Source organism: Corvus moneduloides, chromosome 2 (assembly GCF_009650955.1).
Source record: "Corvus moneduloides isolate bCorMon1 chromosome 2, bCorMon1.pri, whole genome shotgun sequence".
Lineage (NCBI taxonomy): Eukaryota > Metazoa > Chordata > Aves > Passeriformes > Corvidae > Corvus > Corvus moneduloides.
The window spans coordinates 93,667,341-93,690,056 of record NC_045477.1 but is presented as its reverse complement, the minus strand read 5'-3'; the positions used below and the strand labels follow the sequence as shown (position 1 = coordinate 93,690,056).

The following is a 22,716-nucleotide window of genomic DNA, read 5'->3' as shown; positions in this document are numbered from 1 at the left end:
GTTTTTTGCTCTTATCTATTTACTACAAAGAGAAGCCCAAAACATCTAAATTTTTCACCTTGTGACAATCTTACATAGTACTAATTCACACCATTGTATTTTCTAGTTCTTGCCTGATAGTTGGCAATTTTTTCCATGAACGAAGGTCAAAACAGTATTGTTCAGGGGGGTAAAAACCCTTCAAAACAGGCAGAGAAATATTCTCTGCACTCTGGGTTCCTACAGTTTTCCTCTTTTTTTTTTCTGGGCTGACCACAAAACTTGAAAAAAAGTAGCATCACCACAAGAGCCATGTAGTGAGTTTGTTTTTCACCACAATGATTACACTGACTACAGAAGTTAATGACACATCAGTATGTTTCAGAGTGATTTGGCTCATTGCTGATCCCATGCGCTTCCTCACTGTACCTTCTCCTCATCCCTTTCCAGCTTAAAATTCGTCCCAAGCTTCTCGTTTCCCAGATTCTCACTTGTCATCCTTTCTTGTTCATTACATGCCCAGGACTCAAACCATATTAAAAACTTATCCTGTGATAATCTTGGAGGTGAATATTCTGTCTCGCTCAGAAGCTTATGTGAAAAATCTTCATAGTTTATAGCAGCAGGCTTTCCTGTTTTTACTATGCCTTAGTGTTAGTATTCTCTCTGTGGGAAGAAATGGTACTGTAGGAATAAACCAAGTCTCACACTGGCATGAATCCATTTTGTGGAGCCTCCCCAGAGACAGTAAGGTTTATCCTGAGGTATTTTTAGGAACAGGACCCAACACTGCACAAAATCTAATGAGGCAATAACAAAATGCAACATTAAATGCTTTATAGTTGTGGTGAAGTGAGTGATGAGTGAATGAACACTTGAAAATACAACTCATTAGTGAAAAACTGTCTAGGTTGCCATAGATCTTTTAATTGAATGCTGAAAAATATATATACATATGTTTTATGCACATTTTTTCTGTTCCAAATAGCTCTCCATAAGTCTGAAGATCAATATTCAATAAAAACTTACAGGAAAAGAAAAGAACTTGCCTGTTCTGTAATCCTGGACTGAGTAACAATAAGTGTTCTGCATCTAATTTTCACTTTTTAAGTCCGTTCTGTAGCAAGTCTAAAGCTGAAAACTAAGCCTTCTCTGACAGTAAGAATTTCCTGGGTTTGAAAAGCTAAAAAGATTAAAGTTTGCAGGGATACCTATACTAGAATACATCTTGTTCATACTACCCTGAACCAGAAGGAGATTTGGCTCTTTTACATCTAAGGTTATTTCCTATCAGAAGAAAGTATAACTACACATGAGGCCAAAGCATGGAAAAAAGGTGGATATTTCTTGTTATAAAAAAGCACTACAATTTTTGCAGTAGCTTAAAGGAGTGCTATCAGTGTACCAAAATCCTAAATTTTAATATGTTATTTCTATCTGGAGATAATAATTAGAGTAACAGCATGGTTATTGTACCTGAAAGATTTAAAATCTCCCCTTTGTGAGAGACTCAATTTAATAGATACATAAAATATTTTAAAATGCATATAAAATACCTATATATATTAGTGCATTTATTTCCCTTAAAACTGCATTTTTTTAATGCTGTATTCATATCAGTCTCAAAAGAGCCTTTAGTGAGACATCCATACTAAGAAAAATAAAATTTCATCTTGAGTATCACTATTGAATCAAAAAGGAATAAGTGTCAGGGAAAAAAGTTAACAAAAGCATAGCATTATACTTTCTAGTTGCAAAATACACATTATACTTTCTAGTCAAATAATACAGAAGGCATTTATATTTTATCAACTGCATTATAAAGGTGAAGTAAACCTGCAAGGCATTCAGTTATTCACAATCATAACTTTCTGTTATATATAACTATATATAGAAATAGTACAGGTGCATTTGGTTTCCTGTGACATGTTCTCCACAAAATCTAGAATTTTTGCTTTACAGAACTCTCACACCATACTATAAAATCTTCCCTCAGTTTCCTAGACTTCTTCCATCAATTTGCCTTACCATTACTCAATTGAAGGACTGAAAAAAAAGTTCAATAAACACAGCCAGACTTCCAGACCGTAGAATCACATACCTTCTGAAAGGAAAAACAGTTGTGGGCTTGTAGTCCATCCTAATAGTTCAGCACTGTTTTCCAAGACTGTTCACCTGGCGTTAGCCGAGTGTGAGGACCTGCGTGTCAGTGGCATATGGTACCTCACCTGTTTCCAGAACTTAGAACTGGGGGACTGGGGGTGCACTGTGTGCTCCTCTTTCCATTTGATGGTACCTTGCTGCTTAATAATAAACCTAAGAGATTCCTGAAGATTCCCATAAGTCCCAATTGTCTCCATTTCCAGAAGGATCACCTTTGTGTCATTTTGAATGAGGGCATTGTATAAAGCAATGTGTTGATCATAAGCATCTTCTTTTGAATGAATCAGCTGGTGTGTTAGCAGGATGATCAGCCGTCTGCTCTTCTGCATCCTCTTCTCAATTGCACTGGCTGCATCTAGCAATGTACAATGTGTTATTTCTTTTTAAATTCTTTTGTGATTGAAAACTCCATTTTCATTGCTTTGTAAGCAGAAATAACTTCTATCTCACTTCAGTCTGGTACAGTTTATTTATTAGAAAAAGACTTTACCCCCTAAACCGGTCCAAAAGACAAAAAAACACCAACCAACCAAAGGAGATGGGGCAGGGGGAGAGAAAAGCAAAAAGCCCAAAACATACAGCTTTCATTTCAAATGTTTTCTTTGGCTGAAAAATTATTATTTTCACTGCTTTTAAGTATTGTTAGGAATTTCTAGTCCAGTGACCTAGGTCAAGTTTAGTAGATCTGACTGTATCAAATTTGTGTTTGATCAACAGCCTCCATGTAAGGAATCATGCTGTGCTAAGTTTAATGCCTTAGAAATTATCTTACAATACTTACTCATGAAAACTAGTCATTAGGAGACTTTTGGGTGACTTGCTTCTAAGAGGCTTATTTACAGGTGGGGTTAGAGTTAATTACAGTTAATTGTCTTGAGTTATCGTGTGCTAATTTATATGCTAATCTGTGCATTATGTTGGTCTTCACCCTGCAGGGGTAGATCAAGAACTGCAGGGCATCTGTGTGTCAGCACAGCTGAAGGTGTTTGAATTACCCACTGCCATATTAGGGACAGCTGATAAATGCCACTGTCACTGTGATGTTGGAGGTGCTGAACGTCGGAAGCTCAAGAGCCAGTGTGCTATGGAAGAAACTTCTGGGCCAGCTTGGAAATCTCCACATCAAGCCTCTGGGAGCTGCTTTTCTCAGTGACCTGCTGGGATGTCTATGGGAGGTAGACTGTAAATGAATGCCTGTCCAGTGAAACACTCATCCCAGTTATAAGAGGTTCTGATGGTCTGTATGCTGAAAGCTGGAGTTGTTTTGGTGGGAGCATGTGATGCTGGGCCAAAAGAAAAGAAGTGGTGGCCCAGCTGAGGAAATTCTATGCAACAATTATTTAACAAACCAACTGATTTGCACATGCATCAGCCAGCTCCACATGTACCCTCTTCTCCTTTGCTGGGGCATGCCAGACCACTACAAGTGGTGTAAGTTTTTGCCATTGACAGTTTTGTGAGCTACAGTTAGTTCCTTGTGCTGGATCTGGGAATGCTCTGGCTCAGCAATTTTTGCAACATTTCTTTACCTTAATTTTTCCCAAGGCCAGGCAGCCCTTTCACAACTTTCCAGAACAGAAGGGCATCAAAGATCTCAGCTCAGGTCAGATGAATGACACCTGGCCCAATGCAGATGATTTCAGAAATGGGAAACAGAAAATGCACCAGCTTAGACTTCATGCCTGCTCACTGACAGAGAGAAAAGATGTGGTCTACAGAAGAACAAGAGCACAAGATAAACAGACAAATCAGCTCTGGAGGAAAGCAGATAGCACCTAGATGACAGCAATCATATACAATAATGTGAAGGGTGTCTATATGGAAATTAGCCCAGATTAAATAACATGATTTCATCCTGAAAGACAAGAAAGCAGGTATAAAGCATACCAATTCTCTCCTGAACTAATGCTGGGAATTGTGTGAAGGGAAAATAGAACATGTCAGTGAAAAGAAGCTGAACTTCCTGCGACTCTAATGCCCTCACAAAAGGTTGAGAACTCTCAAGTGATAGCAGCAAACATATTTCCTCAACCCAGTTTGTGGGTTTCTCCTCTTCCTTGTCTTGTAGACGGCTAAGCCAACTCATGCACAGTTTGGTTGTGGCTTTGCCCAGATAATGGCTGTGCAGAGTTAGACTTTCCAAAGAGCAACTGTATATTTAGAAGAGCCACACTCAGGGTCATATTTCCTGCACATGCCAAGATGATAAGAAGTCTGTGCCCCTTCCTTGTAGTTTTCTTTGCCTTGTTTCACCTAGCCTGAAAGAGCAGACAGATGGCTGCTGAGGAGATGAGCATCAAGGTCAGGGATGTAAAGTGACCTCTTATACACCTAAAAGGGATTAGAATCACAATTTGGTCAAGCTCGACAAGTAATTCAGTGTATTATCAGATCTGAAACGTACCTTCTCCAGGATATATATCTCTCCCATAAATACACAGTTTATATCCACATTTATCTTCTAGAATATCTGGCATGATTTGGTAAACAAAATATTCCACAAAATTAGCTTCACTGGTGTGGTTTTTGGGGTAGATAACATACGCATCATATATCTTCCCATCTGTAAGGCAAAACAAGAAGGAGTGTTGTGCTAATATGAATTAGAGCTGTCTATTGCAAAAAGTAGGAGAGAAATAAAAATATTAATTACTGATAGAGATCTAAGAAGAAGTTCTGGCCAATCTGAATAACATATATCATCCAGTACATGTTTGAAAACTAAAGACTGTGTATATTTGGTGTTTTCCATGCTCAATTGTTTTGTCCTGTGTGTTTGTAGCTTTGGAGAACCTGACCTTTGTATTGTGAAGGCTGTATCCCAAAGAATATGGAGTAAGATTTCAGTTGATTTATGTGTATTAGCATGATACAGCAATGAAGCTCAGCATTTGTTATTTCACTGATACAATATGCTATTAACAGGCTTTGTCTCTCAGGACAAGATATTCCATTTAAATTCTTCCATCGTGAAGAAATGATTCATCATTCCCACAACATATCATACTCCTGAGTGAAAACCCCATTACTTAGGAAAAAATCTTAGAGTCAGAACCAAGCACAAAGTTAAATATTTATTTCATTCTTTGCTTCATGTCTCTCAATTAAGTTTTCCATTACAGCATTTTTATTCTAATCCCAAATGTTTCTTTCTTTCCAGTGGAGAGAGCCATATCCTTTCTTTTGGGGCAATAGATCCTATGAGGAGCAGCTGAGGGAGCTGGGGTTATCTAGTCTGGAGAAGAGGAGGCTCAGGGCTGACCTTATTGCTCTCCATAACCACCTGAAAGGCGGCTGTAGCCAGGTGGGGGTCCGCCTCTTCTCCCAGGCAACCAGCTGTGACCGATAGGTAAAACTCTGCCTACTGGTCACAACCAGCGACAGGACAAAAGGACATAATGCCAAACTGTACCAGGGGAGGTTTAGGTTGGACATTAGAAATAATTTCTTCATAGAAAAGATGATTAGGCATTGGAAGGGGCTGCCCAGGGTGGTGTTGGAGTCACCATCCCTGGAGGTGTTTAAGGAAAGGATGGTTGTGGCACTGAGTGCCATGGTCTAGCTGACGTGGTGGTGTTTGGTCATAGGTTGGACTCGATTATCTCAGAGGTCCTCACTGATTCTGTGAATCTGTGATTTTGTGATTCTGTAATAATAATGAAATGTCCATTTCCAGAGTCTGATTCATTTCATCCTAAAATATACTTAAATGGAAACTGCCCTAAAAAGCATACTTCTTTCCTCTTTAAAGAGAAGCAACTAGATCAGCTGTAGATATCTACCACACAGACATATGTGGTAAGAGCCAGCTTCAGATTTAAATATTGTCCATTTAGCTGGATTTGGTCCCTTAAAAATATGTACCTCATCATGTCATTAGGCACTGCCTGCCCTTCAGCTGCCCCCTGAAGAGGGGTTCAGGTCTCACTTAAGCCATAAGGCAGCACCAACTGCTTACAGTTAGACAGCTGAACCCAGCCACAGATCTCCAGGTTTCATGCCTATGATGAAAAATTGCATGTGTGCACCTTGATTGCAATTAAATTTAGATGTCTGAATTCCATCAATAACGTTAGGAGGGATGTATTCCTCCAGAAATGTCTTCCACACTATTGGTATTTTTCTTTTTGGCCTATAAAAACTGTATTGCTCTAACATGTGCCTTTAACATGTCAACCAGCATGTTTGTTCCTTTGCTTTAGAAAGCACATAGCAAGTACAGTTAATAGCACGGTAAATCAGATTTTCAATGCTCAATATTTTATGGCAAATCTTTTCATTTAAAAAACTACAAAACCAGGACTGAATCCCTCTTTTATGCAATTCAGCACTACAGAAACCAGGAAGCAAGGGAATGTAAAGCAATTGCAGAGCTATGTATGACTTCTCCTTATTAAAGGCATAAAAAGAGAGGAATCCGGTTCAGGAGCTGTGAGTTAGTAAGCAGCTATCAAATAAATTATTTTCTCTATAATTTGTCATTTTCCTTTTTTTAAACTTTCTTTCTCAAATATTACTTACCATCCTTGACTGAGTCGGGCTGGAATATCTCCCGATACAACAGGACAATATCAGCTCGGAGAGACTGGTAAAGTATAACTGAGATTGCTATTGCACCTAGCAGAACTAGAGATCCTGCAATCAGGAGGACAGTAGGAAGAACCTCTGCAAAGTAGAGGAATATGTTGTTAGCAACAGAGAAGTTAACCTGTGTGCTGAAGCTTTAGCCTCGTATTTTTATTTCTATTACAGCTTTTGGGAGCTCAAAACAGAGATGACAAAGCTTTTCCCTTCCGCAGCTGGCACAGCCAACACATAGACCTCTAAACTAGAAGCATATTATACAGTATATAATTAGTATTCACTTCATTGAATCCAGACCTACTTACACTAACAACTACAGCTGACAATGATGTTTAAGTATTTTGTAACTTTTTAAAACTGGTAATAACACAACCATTTTGTAAGACATCTAAGCCTACGCATGGAAATCATGCGTCTACAAAAGGACAAGTGGAGGCTTCTGGCATGATTGCACAAACAGGGTACAAAAAGCATGTGCAAGTAATGAAATCTGAAAGATAAGAACTAAGATGACACTGGACAAGCAAGAAAACAGAACATGTCCTGGTCACAAAAATAAAATAAACTATGCTGAAGTCAGATGATGTTCTCTCATGCTTTTTCCTTTCAAGAGGGTCAAGGAGCATATAATAGCAATGATGAGTAAGAAAAATTGGGAAAGAATGGAGCCACCCACCTTAGTTCCAGTTTCATGGAATTAGTTCCACTAGTTTTAAGAGCTTAGTTCCAGCTCATGGAAGAGCTTTAGAATCTGACCACCTTTACCTCAGAGATGAAGACTTATCAAGGATAGATTAAGTCTAGATATATGGATGACATTTTTTACACTGAGAGTGGTAAAACACTGGAACAGATTGCCCAGAGAAACTGTGGATGCCCCATTCCTGTAAATGTTCCAGAATAGCTTGGATGGGGTGCTGAGAAATTTGGTCTAGTGGAAAGTGTGCCTGAGAAATTCTGCAGAAAAGGTATATAAATGAGGAGTTTACAAGTACATTTTCCCTTTCCTCTGGTAGGATGAAAGGTAAATTTAACATGATTTTCACATTCTTTACATTTATTTCTTTGGCATTTAAAGGGAGAAAGAAATAAAAAAACTTTGTGATGAAGCTTACCTCACCAGAGCTAGACCGGGGGAAACACCTTCCAATAAGGTTGGGCAAGAAAACAACCAGTTCCTTCTGAAGAAAAGTTTGGCCATATTTTTACCACTGTCACATAATGCCTACAAAGGAACTTCATCCTTGTGGACCCCTTCAAATTTTATTATTTGATCCGTTTTCCTGGTCAATACACACACACGCACACAAAATAAGGAAACCCCTTCCACTACCCAGTGGGTATGACTCAAGCATCAGAGTTTGAGGTTGTTTCTTACTGATGCATTTGTCGACAGTGTGCTCATCGTAACATTACAATTACTGGTGTATTGCATGAAGTGTCTATAAACATCTAGAGAGGAAACCTGTTCCAACACCAACTTCTGCAATTACGAACCTAAAAAACACTCTTTCTATTTGGGGTTACACTGATTAGACCAAGGCTGGAAAAGAAGTGACATGCCTATGCAGTTTGTAACATGTCAGACAAGAGCCCCACAGAGGTGCTTCCTGGACGAGCAGGTTTGATTCCCAGTAATGCTGGCTTAACCTCTCATTTCTCTGGAATAAATTAGCCAAACATTCGCTAATTTAATTCGCTCGTGAACATTCGGCACAATGGGGGCAAGTGCCACAAGCCCCTGAACAAGGTTGAATAGATCCTGTTGTTTCATTTGACTTTACTGCATCATTTAGCAGCTGAGTTCATGAGTAAGCCATCTTCTATTTTTATTCAAGAGCAATGGGAATACAGAACTAACAGCTCACAAAGAATAAAATTGGAAAGGCCGGAGAAAACATGTCAGAAAGCAACTTCCTGACAAATTCCAGAAGAGCAGCAGTTTTTTCTGTATTCTCTGGCTTCTAAGCTGGATGCACTTCCAGAGAGTGAAGGCAGAGATCTGGGTCTAGGGTTCCTGTCCACATCAGTCTACCAAATATGAGCCAAAAGCTTAGCTTTAGCATTAAACATCTTTGACAAAGAATAGAGCTGATGCTTTGGGCTGAACTTTATCTCTGCTTTGAATGACTGTAAAAAAAACATTAATGAGATAGTAACTAGCAGACACAAGTTGTACTGAGGGAAACACTAAGGAGCAATCCATATTTGGAAAAAAAATATGGAAAAAAAAATTTTTCCTATTAAAAACAAACACACAAAACACAAAAAAGAAGGAGTGTGCACATCTTCATTACACATTTACAAGATGAGAGGCACAAGAAAATCCTATAGCATTTTTATTATTCTCAGAGACAAGCGGCATTGCTTTAGTATAAATATTGCTCAGCTGTGTGAGGAGTGAGTGAAGAAAACTAAAGTAGAGCACAGCCACTTCTGGACATAGCATTGCTGACACCAACAGTGCTGAGGAGCAGACGCAGACATCTTGTCAACAGCAGCAACAAGGACAAGGGCACAGATATCCATACAAAAATGGCAGCAATGAAAGCAGGGTCACAGTCAAGAGCTTTCATGAACATTTACTGAAGACCTATGAATAAAAAACAAAATAAGATTTGACTATAACAGAAATCAGATTCAATGATTCATAGGATGAATACAGAATATGCTATATGGTCTCCTTCATCTAGTCTGTAATACGGGGCCAGTCAGGGACTTGTATTGTTGAACTAGTGAGCAGACACTGTTACTCAGTTTCCTTCCCTCTCGTTGCAAGTACACTCCCACACTCAGGTACTTCAGTGCAGAGGTGGTGTGCTTCCAGCTTCCTGAGTGAAGCTGCACTCAAACTTGCCTATCCAACCAAAACACTTCCTGCCACCTTCCTGCTGGGTGCTATTCTGCTGTTACAATTCACCTATGTCCCTTCCAGTCCAGGCTACAGGAAGGAAATATGTCTAGGCTTTGAAGTCATGATCCTGTAGAACATCATGAGCAGTCGAGAATATGGCAGGACATGGATGTGTGCACATCCTGTGATCACAGTACACTTCATTTTACTCTTCCCACCACTCTCTTATAGAAAACCAATCCCTATTAAAGGCCTTGACATTTCTTTTCAAAGTCCTCTAGAAAAGAGAGTAGCTTTAGATTAGATATTAGGAAGAGATTCTTTACTGTGAGGGTGGTGAGGCACTGGAACAGGTTGTCCAGAAGCTGTGGATGCCCCATCCCTGGCAGTGTTTGAGGCTAGGCTGGATGGAGCTCTGAGCAACCTGGTGTAGTGAAAGGTGCCCCTGCCCTTGGCAGGGGGTTTGTGACTAAATGATCTTTAAGGTCCCTTCCAACCCAAACCATTCTATGATTCCACGATTCCTGGTGGTTCAGCATATCTGAAGGGATGAAAAAGGAAACCATTGATCACAGCTTCTTCTTTTGCCTTCACAGGCAAAATAGCATTTTCTGATTCAGGAGTGTTGGCAACAATGCTTAGGGATCTGGCTATCCCTATTAGAAAAGAAAATTCCCATATGAGCAAAGATTATCCCTGTCCCTATCATTTACTGCCCTGGATTTTCCTTCTCTTTCAAGTACTATTAGAACCAGGAATTTAAAACAAAACCAAGGAAATGCCTTTGAAGTGCTACTCACACCTCTGCGTGGCACCAAGTGAACACAGCAGCACTCATAGCAGATAAAGAGAGATTTTGAAGAGGTAAGTCACACAACATTCAGTCAAAAAAAAGGCACAACAGTGGATGCAGTATAGTAAGAAAGGCAAACAAACTGGCAAACCAGCAGCTGAAACACTTGTTTTTAAAGTTTGCCTATTTTCTGTCATGGTTTTACACCAGAAAAAATATTTGATTTGTCACAGTGGACAAATATCCTAGAAACAAGATATTCTTATCACAGGGCTGATACAGTCATGAGTATTTAATCTCTCACTGATACTCTTTGAATAACGTCCCCCTTTCTCCCCAACAGAATTTACCCCAAGGACTCAGCCACAAGAATTTTGCAACTGGCTTGAACATGTAGGGAAGAAGCTGGCTGGTTTTGCTTCTTATGAACTGAAACTTTTTTACTGTCTGAAACAAATAATAAAATAAACTCACCAACATATTTCAAACTGAGTGCAAAGTGTAAAGGATCAAAATGAAAAAGTCCTACCCGCAGATTGCACTTTGAGTCGTAATGTCACCGTGACTCTTGTGTTGTACATTGTGTTCAATGCTATACATGTGAAATTTGACTGCAGATCCTCTTTTTTTACTTCAGTTATATTCAAAGTAGTCTCTTCATAGTATTCTTGCTCACGTCCTTCAAAACTAACAGAAAGAGAAAGAGCTGGTACCATTGGTTTTAATGGCTAGGCACAGTTTGCTTAGAAGAAAAATTAATCTGTGTTATATGCACTTACAAATGAGTTTCTTCATGAAATCTATAAAAAACAAGGCTTTTCACTGGGATGTTATTCACATCCCATCTGACAGCAGCCAGTGGCTGTTTCTTAATCCCCAGGCGGGCCTGACATTTCAGAGACAAAACAGCACCTAATCAAGATACAGAGATATAAACATTCCTTGATGAAAAACATGATTTTATTTTCCTCATAACATCTTTTTCTACAAATCTTCATACAACTTGTGAGTTTTGTCATAACAATTTTGACATATTTTTTCTGAACTACTGCTGACAGAATGGTACATAGAAGAGACAAAAAGAAATAGTAAAATGAATTTTTCAACAACAGATCTAATAACACACCAAGGATTACAAAAGTAATTATTTATATTTATTATTATGAAGGCAACGTACCCTCTACTTGTGATGCTTGACACATGGAATCAGCTACTGAGGAACATAGAAAAAATATGCTGGTTGACAAATGTACAGAGAAATAACCTAATTAAATTTCAATATCTATTATCTTGCATAAGACTTTTAGTGCTGCCTTATCTTGGATTTTATTCAAGCTGGACAAAAGTAAAGTAAACCAGTCCAAGCAAAACTAAAGCAGGAAATTACTTATCAAATATTTCCCATTAGGAAATATTTATTCCAAAGTAAGGGTCACCATTGCACTGAAAGAAGGTAAAATTAAAACATGTTAAATTGTTTCCATGTAAGTCTGCATCTAAGCAAGTCTTAGATAATATCAAATCTTATGGTTAGATCATGAATTGGTATTAGGGACCATGGAGAAATCCCTTCAATTTTGCAAACAGGAGACAATAGAACCAGTACAGCAAGTGGGTTTTAAATAAAGTGAATTTTCTCCATGTAAGCAGTGCCAGAGTGATAGGCAGAGCCCACAGAGCACTAGGCACTGACCATCTTACTAGAGAAAGCTTGTCCTGGAGCAGAGACCATCTCATTTCTGAGTGACAGAACAACTGGGGAAAAGAGGAAAAAATGAATGGGAATGTGAGTCAACACGGCAAGCCTCTGAGCCCCAGCACATGGCACAGAGAGGGCTGTGGACCCCTGTAGTATCTGCTACCAGAGCAGTCTTGGTGTAGGACAGAAACAGTGGAGTGGTAGTTAAAATCCTTTATGTCACTGGCCCAGCTTCATCCCACTTGCCCTGGGAGACAGGCATCCTGGATTATCTATTTAGATTTCACATGGGTTCAGTCTCTTGCTGGAGAGTTCCACCTTTCTCCACTGACTACAGAAAAACCCCAGACAACTCTCACTCCTACCGGAAACACCTTGTCCTGATGGTGCAAGTCACCCAGAATGAATCTGAATCTCTGAGAACATCTACAGCCCTAAACAGAAGGGAGCCAGGAGCAAGCTCTACATCATGGGCTGTCCAACTGTCTACACCTAAGTTCACTGCTTGGTCCTGTCCTTCAGCCCTCCCAGTATCTTCCAAGCAGTCTGGTCTGATTGCTGCTAGCCAACACGGATATGGGACAGGCAGTGCTCCTCAGCCTCAAGGCCAGCAACCAGTTCCTTGCTCTCCTTCATTCCTCAAGAGACACAGCCACTGCTCCACGTGGGGACTGAAAGTGACAAGGAGTAGCTCTAGTCACAAGAACCATCCATCCTTCCCTCTTAGGAGTACCATCAAGCATTTTCGAGGGATTTAGCTACAGCCTTCTTTGAAGTGGATGGAAGCTGTCACCTTTCAGCTGAGATGTAATGATCCACTCTGTGAATAATCCTAGTCTATCCCAGTGAGAGTAGAACAGGTTATTTAAATCTCCTTAAACTTCACTTAATACCTAAACAACCCATCAGTTATATCTAAATTCACATCCCTGGGCCTGGAGTGAGTTAAATCTGGTAAATATTATGAGGCAAACCTGCATGGAAAGTTCCATCATTACATCTTCTTGAAGATACCCATGTTGGCTAAACCATTACAAAATGTTAATTTAAAAACAAATTAAAATTTGTACTCACCAAGCTCTGCTTCTATTACATCTTCATTCTTTGGAAATATGATTTGAGGTGGTAGAGGTGAGTATTTTGCTTTAGAAATTTAAGAGGAAAAAAGCACATATTAGAAAGTTGTGAAAATGCGTTTTGTAAGATAAGGTTTGTAATCTGTACACAAGACAGAATTGCAAACTAACAGTGTTTCACATACCTATAGGGATCATCTGGCTTTATTCCTACAACCAAATATTTCTGGGGAGTATGTACATGTTAATATTTTCAGTATTTTCTCCCCATTTATTTAATTTTTACCTGTGTACATAGAAAGTAAGGAAAAAAATCAGTCTTTGAAGTACTGTTTTAGCTGCTGAGTGGGGGGGGGGGAGCAAATGCTTCTATAGGCTTGTGTGTTTTCTCAGCTGTTTTGGCGGTTTTTTTAAGAGACATTTGAGAAATTACTCACATCCATTATATGAAATAGCTAATATGTACTTTTATGCAGTATCCTAACTCCAAACACATTGCTTACTAACCTTTTCCTCATTAAGCTTCTCCATCTCAAGGCATCTCTGTGAAACCCATATTTCCCTAAAAAATCTGCAGGAACCCATTTCAGTTCCTGCTTCCCAGACTGACTGGATATGATAAAAATAAAAGTCAGGAGAGAGCCAGTAACCTCCTGGCTATCTGACTATGCCAAGTTCTTAGCTGCCAGCATTCAGAGGCAGAAAGTCCTCTGAATCAGTGTGGATCTGCAAGGCAACAGGAATGTATATCATAGTTCTCTAGTATTAACAAAACATAACAGCTCCACTCATCAGTATACTAATTTTAAGGTCTGATAAAAACTCAAAGTTGTCATTAAGTACTTTGAATTTAGCAAAACCTGGAGCAGACATGCCAGACCCAGACCAGATTTCACATGTTATGTTGCAATCTCTTCTTTCTGCAAGGACTTCCAAAGAAAGTTAGATAAACTTCAAGCTCAAGATCTGCCTGGATGTAACAAAGGCTTCTGTAAACTTGAATGTCTTTGGGCCAAATAATAACCAGAAATTTTTGTTGCAACCCAGGATGAACAATATTCCAGACCAGTCAGAGAAGCTTTGATGGAAGTACATTTAAACAAAAATTGTTAGCCAGAACAGTATCACATGGAGCATGATCATGTAGAGCAATAGGTAGAAAAGGAGGAAAGGCACATTTCTCAGCTACTGAACTAGGCCTCTGCTCAAATCTCTCTTCTGTCCAGCTCAGAATAATCAGAACAAACTCTGATACTGACATCTGGACACAGCAGCAAAAACAGCAGTCAACACTCCAAATCTGCATTCTGCCCATAGGTTGTGTGCCTCCCCAGAGCAAAAAAGCCTGATATTCAGTCTGTAAACTAACATTACTTCTTAAAACCAAACTAACTAACTAACTAACTAACTAAACAACAACAAAACAACCACGCAAGCCAAACTCAAGCCTTCCACCACCGCCCAAGAAAAGGTCTTTCTGATTTTTTTTTACTGATCTGATTGCAGAACTGAAGATGCATTTTGAAGTTTTGCAAGTTGATGCAATTTGATACTGCCAATCACTGGGTGCCCTTCCCCAGACCACCATCCAAATACAAAGCTTCCCTGAGGAGACTGCATCCCAGAGGCAGCCCAAAGTCCACACACCTTAGTCATATTGGCCATGCTCAAAATTACAGAGACATAGTAATCACTGGGCTATATATATCTTGTTCATTTTGTCTCATTCAGGACAAATCTAAAAGTGTTTTCAGTCCTACTATCAAATAAATGTTAGATAGTTGAGATGGACCAAGAGGCATTAAGTTGTAGGCCATCAACACATGACTTACCTAGTGACCACCAGATAATCCTCCCTAGCTACAAATTGTGCTGCCCTCAACAAAACAGAAAGCAGAGCATTGTAGCATCTCTCTGAGGAGATCCTTCATTTCAGAAATGTGCTACCAAAGAACTCTGCCAACCACAGAACCAGAACAAGAGTCATTAGGATCTTTTAAACAAAAAACTGAATGTGACCAGGTCTGACTTTACCCCATCTTTCTCTATTTGGATGGCCATCCACAAAATTCATCTAATAAAGCTGATCTAAACCTTAAGTAAGATGATAAAACAAACCAAAAAAACTCCTTTTTTCCTTAATGTACAAAAGGAGTTTCCTCTGCTCTGAGTTGACATTAGTCTTTTTATCTTAGCAAGATGCAGAATTACTGTCTTACCCTCACTTATGAAAATTCTTGTTGCTGATACATTAAATACATTTCCTTTATGGGTATAAATAAATTGACAAGTATAGTAACCATCATCCTCCTTTCTTGGGTTCTCAATATAAATATATTTTTCTTTCTCGAAGTATCTCTGTTCTTGAAGAGGTTTGCAGTCCTGGAAAAGAAAAATTTATTTGGTTGCAAAGAGATTTTCACAGTATTCTGGCCTACACTGGTACTATCAGGGTTTTATTTACCTTGTACCACTGGATGATAGTAGCATTCTTATAGTTATCAATGGTAGGACAAACAATTTTTCCTCTTCCAGTGTCATTTGGGTAACGAATCTGACTTGGGAAACATTCTCCTGGCTTGTATGAATGCACTTGCACACTCATGTTGTATGATTTTGTACGATTACTTGAACTTTAAAAATGGGATAAGGTATGTCAGTGATTGCATTTTTATATGGAATATATTAATATTTATAATAAATGCGAGTCATTTTATAAACATATGAATGATTATAGTATTCAGTTACAGATTAATTTTAATGATGTGCCATAAGAAATAGCAGTCGCAGGGTGAAAACTTACGAAAAAAGGCATCTTTTCCACAAATAATATTTAAAGTATATTATTAAAATATATATTCTTGCCAGTCTTACACCTTCCACTTTCCATGCAGCACTTACAAATGTGTTACACAAGTGTAGTTTCCAGAATCCTCTCTCGAAGTTGGCAGAAACCAAAGAAATCGTTCTATGGAAAACACTCGTGATCCCTCCTCTTCTGCAGGAATTATTTTGTTAGTATCCATGCGATACCAGGTGACTTTCATAGACGAACTCCATTTGGGACATTTTATAACTAAAGCCTCACCTTCCATAGAATCAACTGCAAATGAACAAAAGATTAACATCTCAGATAAATCTGTCCACTGAGACAGAGAACTTGGCACTCCTGGATCAGTAAGCCAGTCATGTGCCTCCACCTTCCTTGGGCTTTCAGAGATGATACATAGCAAGCTTATTTTCACTAGATTGTTTTTCAATAAAAATTTTGTTTACCTTGAGTTATGGAGCCATTTTTTTTCCAAAAACAGTAATCAATGTGGGGGACACAAACAATCAGACAAGCAAACAAATCCCTAGATTCTAAGCAGACAAACACTAAAAAGCAAGAGAATTTAATTGAAAAAATAATGATTTCTTACAATGAGCTTATTATGTAAATATTTGTCTAAAATGATGTTTTCATTCAAAACACGAATTAAAACACAAAGAAAAATACTGGCTTTAATGTAGTTATCTTTCCTTACTTCTGTATAATGAATACTTATTTATACAATAGATAAGTGCTTTTGTTCTGCCTTTTTAATACAGAAAAAGAAAATTGATTTTTCTTTTCTTGGGAAAAAAAAAACATAGGAGGAAGTCTGTAGATTAGATCCTGAGGGGGGAAAAAAAAAAGAATAAAATAAAACCACAAAGGAACATCTTCTCTCTGAAGTTCATGGAAATGGGGTGGGAAAAAATGAAAACAATGTAACAGCCTGAAAGGAAGAATCTGATAAGAAGATGGGAAGGTGAAAAGACGCCAGAAATAATTAAGAGACAAATAAGAAGCTTAGAAAAATAAACTACATATTCTCACACACAAGAAAATTTGGGAGTGAGACAATAAATTTTTTAATTTTTTTTTAACTGAGTATACTTCTACTTTTGAATACTGAAATTGGTCCAGAGAAACTAGAATCAAGCAATTTTGACAAATATTTAAGTGCTCAGGTACCTGAATATTGTACTGGCTTCAGAAAATGAACACTAATCTGAAAGTTAAATTGCATTCTGAGAAAAGAAAGATGAGAGTATGAGCAAGGATGGTGACGGGACAAAGATGGAGATTGGCAGAGGAACTGCAGTAGATAAAGGAGCATCAAAATGAGATTAGATAACCAAACAGTGAACCAAAATAGACAGTATCTATCAAAAATGACACTCTATGGTAGAGTTGCCACCAGCTGGCTTTAGACATGTAGGTGCACAAATCAGGTGAGTCTCTCTACATGAACATTTCTGCTCTGGTTCTTTCTAAAGTGATCCATCTCCATTGATATTAAGCATCATCTCACTTACTAATTTGGGCACCTAAATTAGCCACATGAGGTTTGAGTAACCCCAACCCCATCATTTTAACAGTTTTCCCACCCACAAGCCTTGCAAAGACAGTGGGACATACCAGGGGAGTCAGAAAAGGCAGCATTGCCCCACCAAAGGTGGAACACACTGGAAATACAGCTTTCTTTGGGGAAAAATAGTGTGGAGAGGGAAGACATAGAAAAAGAAAGGCCTCATCTAAACTCAATGATATCAGTGAAAATCATCTTCAAATTCTTCAGCAGAATATGGCATCTTAATAAATCTAATTTGCTTGAATCTTAGCATTCAAGCATTCATATGGTAAAATTGACAATATGGAGAAATATTTAGAGATCGTATCTTACAGAATTTTTTAGACAAAACAGCATCTCAGCTAGAGAAGTACATGAGTGCTGTGAAACACTGTGTCACTGGTCAGCATTATATAGCTGAGACAGTAGAGCTGTCCCACCAGAAAGAGTTTACTGTTCTGAACATACCCTGTGTGCAGGGGAAACATTATTTTTGCACTGCATTTTTCACCCCCAAATTTGGGACATTAAAGAGCATTTCTATGGAGCACAGCAGCCATTTACACCCCTGATTCAGCAGGGTACATATGCATGTGCACTGTTCAGTGTAATTGAAGCATGCTCATGGAGTTTGTGCCCAGCTGGGACCTGGAGCACCACCTACTCTCAAATTCTTTCAAGAAGACCCTTTTCTTTCTGCTTGCAGAGGTGCCAAGTGGCAGAAGTAGAACCTAGACCTGCTGTCATAGAAATGGATAGTGCTTGGTGCATTTTAATATGCAGAGAAAACACATCAAAAGCTAGTTTTTAAGGTGTGATTTCTGGCTTGAGATGAACTCACTAATTTTAGGCTTAAAAATAAAACCACCAATTTGGAAACAGCCTACACATTTCTACAGAACAAACCTTACCAGAAAATATTTTTAAAACGTGACTTACATGTTTCAGATGTCATGGAAACCGAGAGGAAGGTAGATAGGATGATCAAATCTATATGGCCCATCATATTTCTAAACTAAGAAGAAAAACATTGATGTCATAGAATATACTCTGACTGCATCAGTAATGCTGTATCAATGTACATCAGAAAATTGAACAGAAAATTATATCATACAGTGATAAAGTGCATCACGTGAGCTGCTCTGTACAGTGTGTGTGTGTGTGTACATAGCAGTGGTTTTACAGTTTGAGGTGATGTTATTTGTTCTATCATCACTGAAACTACAGTTATGACAGTTTAGTGAGAGTCGGGGAATTACTCTGCTGTGGTGCTCCTCAGGCAGAAGACTCTTTTAGCTTGCTTGCTTTTTTTTGGTATTCTCTTCACAGTCAAGCACAGAAAAACTATACCACAACTTAGAAAAGAACAGATCCTGGGTTTAAAAATATTTTTGAATATTAAAAATATAAAAATACATATAAAATACATGAAAATATTATAATGTTTTTGAATTAAGGTTACATTCTATCAATTGCTTAGGTGCATTATACTTTTTTGTCTTTTTGTGAACAGGGAGTTATCTTTAGTGACAGCTTCTCTAGGTAAGAATTTAGCAGTAAAAGCAAAACCAGGTGAGTGTTGTAAACAATGCTAAACTGAAGGGGAGCTGAAGAGATGGACTGGAAAGGTAGGTAAAGGAGCATATCTTGTACTCATATAACAGCAGTAGGGCAGATCCTGCATCTCACTGATGTTTTCATTTGTGTGTAACTGATATGCACCAGCTGTAATTTACACCTCATGGTGTGGCCCAAGACCTCTCCAGCAAACCCCTTTATTAAAAAAGCTGACCATTTGATCATGGGCATTAAGTTGACCTAACCCAGGCATATCTCAGGAGACAGCAGGCATGCAATCCAGCTATACTACATAGCTGTAAGCATTCTACTTACCAACAAAAAGCCTTGAATGCAGTTCTTCACTGCAGATCACAGAGCAGTGGGTTCTATTGTCATGTCTGAGTAAGCAGCAGTCACAGGGTACTACAGGCAGTAGAAGGGAACTACATTTTATCTTGCAGATAGTGAGCACAAGGGGAGTAGTGAAAAACAGGCAAGCAGTGTAAATACTTCATCACACTTACTGCAAGGAATTTTTATTTCAGTGCCAAAAGCTTTCAGACTAAATAAATGTTGAAAAGCCTTATCAAGTCCTATGTTTTTGCCAAGTCTGAAATGCAGAGCAAACTCAGTTTTGAGCTTTCAGAAATATCATCGGCTTTATACTAATATAGGAAGTTTCTTCTTTTAGAAGGTTTAATAATATTCAGGGGATTATACTTAAACTCTGAAAAAACAATAACAAAACTTAGTGTTGGAAGAGAAAAGCGTGAGAATTTAATTGTAGGTATTGTGCAGGGATATTCATGAATCACAAGAAAGATGAGGTTTAGACCAAAAAAAGCAGCATCTCAGCATTAATGTCACAATAAAACCGATGCCATGCCTTTTGCAGGAAGTGAGTGACCAGTCAGGAGCTCCAAGAAATATTATGTGTGAGGAGCTACTTGCTTTCATTATTGCTGGAGAAAAGCACCACTTACAAGCACAAATCTATTCTTTAATTTTACAGAAACCTTAGGCCAGGTGAACAGATTTTGAAAGGGTACTTTTCAACACTAACATCAGGAGTTTTGCCCTGGAAGGAATGAACAAGGTGGCCCAGAAAAGGTTAGTGAGTGACCTGGGACTGGACAGACCTTTTAGGAGAGGAAGATAGTCACAAAACAGCACACAATGAAATTCACAGCATCAGCACAGAAAAGCATTCATCTTTGTTCACCATTTCGAGTATGAGGCTTATTCCTAGAAGTTATTTCTAACACTATCAGGGAGCAAAAATATCCAGAGTATTCCTTCTCTACTAGAATCCTTTTCCCACCAACTGTTTGGGTTTGTTCCAGGAACTTATTTGCCTCCAACAAGGTATGACAGCAGTTATATTAACTGCCCTTCTATTTTTAGAGCTATTTTGTTTAAGTGAGTGATACCTCAGCAAGATGACAAAAAATAAACTGATTGATTTTTAAAGAAAAATCATTTCATAGACTAAGTTTGGAGTCTTTCTGAAATTAGTTATTTCCTCATTTGATATTTTATTTGTGTGTGTTTATTATTAATAGCCACAAGTAATACCACTGTTGGAGCCACTGGCAAATCCCTTATTGCCAGTGCTATTGCAGCCCTAGAAATGGAAGGCTGTGTTTACCAGAAAGTTGCAAGAAGACGTGCTTTCACTATTTTTGAGATAGAACTTTGTCCAGGAAGGGAGACAGCCAGTTACTTGGTTTCACCAACTTTTCTAACAAGCACCAGAAGGATTCAGGAGTAAGAAACTCATCATTTCCTATCCCCATACTTGCCAGTTGTTGCAGCTAGCCTTCTGTTTACTGAAAAAATATGTCTTTGAGAGACCTTACACATACTGGGCTGCCAGCCCGCACCAAAAGAATGTAAAATATTTGAGCTGAGATGCTCCCCAACAAATTTGATGATCGCTCTGTTGGTTTTCTCTCCATTTTTAAGTTGCTGTGTACTGGCTGCAGTTCAAGTAGAGTTTGGAGGCTGTGTGTGTGAATATGTACAATATGCAGGGCTCTAATTAAAGCAGAATATTCCCTGAAAATCAAAAGAGCTCATGCAATTTAAAAAGCAAAATGATTCTGTTTTCATTTTCCGAAGTCAGCAGCAAACACTGAATTACCTCAATATGAACTGAAGCAGAAGTTGCAGTTCTAGACAGAAAATAGCAAGAGAAGGGCTGGTTCTATAGTGCCTTACAGCTTCTTCCTATAGCTTAGAATGACTACATGGTACGAGTGTAAACCTAAGCTCTGTAAATGAAAACTTTAGCGTGGTGCTGAAAAAACACTAGATCCAAAATTTGGGATAACTACCCTAGTATGTCAAAATGCAGTTCCTAATTGTCCAGTGTCAAAGGAAGGTGAGGGAAGGGGGAACCCACTATGTATGTTTCAGAAGCAGCAGTCTGTGGGGGTTAACTCATTGCTTCTCCAAAGGCAACTGTGTTAGTAACATATTTCTGATTTTCTTTCCAAAAAATGTATTTGCCAACAAAATGTTTATAACATTGTTTATATAAGTGACAAACATTATCTTGCATGCTAACAAAACTTGGAAATACCTAAAGAAAAACCTTAAGATTTTTCTACCTAAAATCTTAAGACTTTACAATGTAAACATACCATGAAAGAGCAGTTTTGTGAGATTTCTTTACTAATATATACAACCTATACACATTTTGAAAGTGATTTTCATTCTTCTAGCAAACAAAAAAATTCATTCTGACTGAAAACATCCTATTAAAATTGCAACAGTAAAACTGAACTTATCCCTTGTGAACTAACATTCACAAGAGTTAACAATTACACTAGTTACAGATGTAGGTGTAAAATTTAGGAAGTTCAGTATTAAATCATTGAAATTCTAGAAGTGATATACACTTTATTCTTAAAAAATATTTTGAAGCAAAAAAATACATAAATATGCTAAACTCTGAAAAATAAATTGCACAGTAAAGGTTTTCTGTGTCTTTGACTAATTAGTAAAACCATATGCCAGGAAACTGATGGCAAAATCCATTTCTAAATACACTTCACTAGAAGGTAAATTTTTGTGTTAGTCCCAACACTGTTTGTCTATCATAGAAGCATAACCACTCTTTCAATCTAGTATTATTTCTTGAGATAAAGAAGCACATAAGTGAACTGAAATAAACTTTCTTATCAAATACTTCAATTATTTCTGGTTAAATGACAATATAAAAATTTGACCTACCATCCGGAAAATTCAAAAAGCAGAGGAGTGGCTCGTTCTCTGTGGATGGGTCTTTTGCAGCGATTTCTCTGCTTAGTTTGAACCAGATATTACTGTGAGCTCTTTTTATCTGGCTTGGACAGTTCATATCTGTAGCAGTAAGATACACAGCTTCATTCTGAGGCACCTCCCACTGAATAGAGCAGAACACGCAAATTACTGTAGCAATTTACTTTAAGTACCTATCAGAGATAGTATCTCATAGTTCCAATTCATCTCATAGTTCCAAAACAATCTTTTACCACTTGCATAGGTTTTCCTTTCATTGCAAATTGTTCCTTTTTAGCACAATTATGGTGCAATAAATATTCTGGCTGGGGCGGACAGAGATACTCAGATGGCAGAAGGCACTT

General features: G+C 38.2%; 1 protein-coding gene across 4 annotated transcripts; it reads right to left on the bottom strand.

Annotated features, from left to right (window-relative positions):
• Nucleotides 1-870: 870 nt before the first annotated feature.
• Nucleotides 871-22,658, bottom strand: IL1RL1 (interleukin 1 receptor like 1). 4 transcript variants are annotated; one of them, XM_032100403.1, is made up of 12 exons: nt 22,325-22,412; nt 19,421-19,510; nt 18,467-18,542; nt 16,050-16,251; nt 15,613-15,781; nt 15,368-15,530; nt 13,147-13,215; nt 11,153-11,285; nt 10,903-11,060; nt 6,664-6,807; nt 4,547-4,705; nt 871-2,497 (listed from the first exon to the last, which is right to left on the bottom strand). In XM_032100403.1, the coding sequence occupies exons 3-12, from the start codon at nt 18,531-18,533 to the stop codon at nt 2,151-2,153; spliced, it is 1,611 nt and encodes a 536-aa protein (XP_031956294.1). In that variant the 5' UTR covers nt 18,534-18,542; nt 19,421-19,510; nt 22,325-22,412; the 3' UTR covers nt 871-2,150. The 4 variants fall into 4 exon arrangements, 3 of the variants coding, with proteins under 3 accessions (XP_031956294.1, XP_031956293.1, XP_031956295.1); XR_004238393.1 differs by lacking the exons at nt 18,467-18,542; nt 19,421-19,510 and adding an exon at nt 3,672-3,854 and having other exon boundaries at nt 2,424-2,497; nt 22,325-22,658; XM_032100402.1 differs by lacking the exons at nt 18,467-18,542; nt 19,421-19,510 and having other exon boundaries at nt 22,325-22,644.
• Between the last annotated feature and the right edge of the window lie 58 nt (nt 22,659-22,716).

Bases quoted from the DNA above. Each gene is read 5' to 3' on its own strand.
- IL1RL1 (XM_032100402.1), bottom strand. From the start codon at position 22,451: ATGAACTGTCCAAGCCAGATAAAAAGAGCTCACAGTAATATCTGGTTC. The intron at 13,216-15,367 runs GTAAGACAGTAA...AAATTTCTAAAG, and splicing joins AAGAATTTTCATAAGTGAGG to CAAAATACTCACCTCTACCA. The intron at 2,498-4,546 runs GTACGTTTCAGA...GTACATTGCTAG, and splicing joins AGATATATATCCTGGAGAAG to ATGCAGCCAGTGCAATTGAG.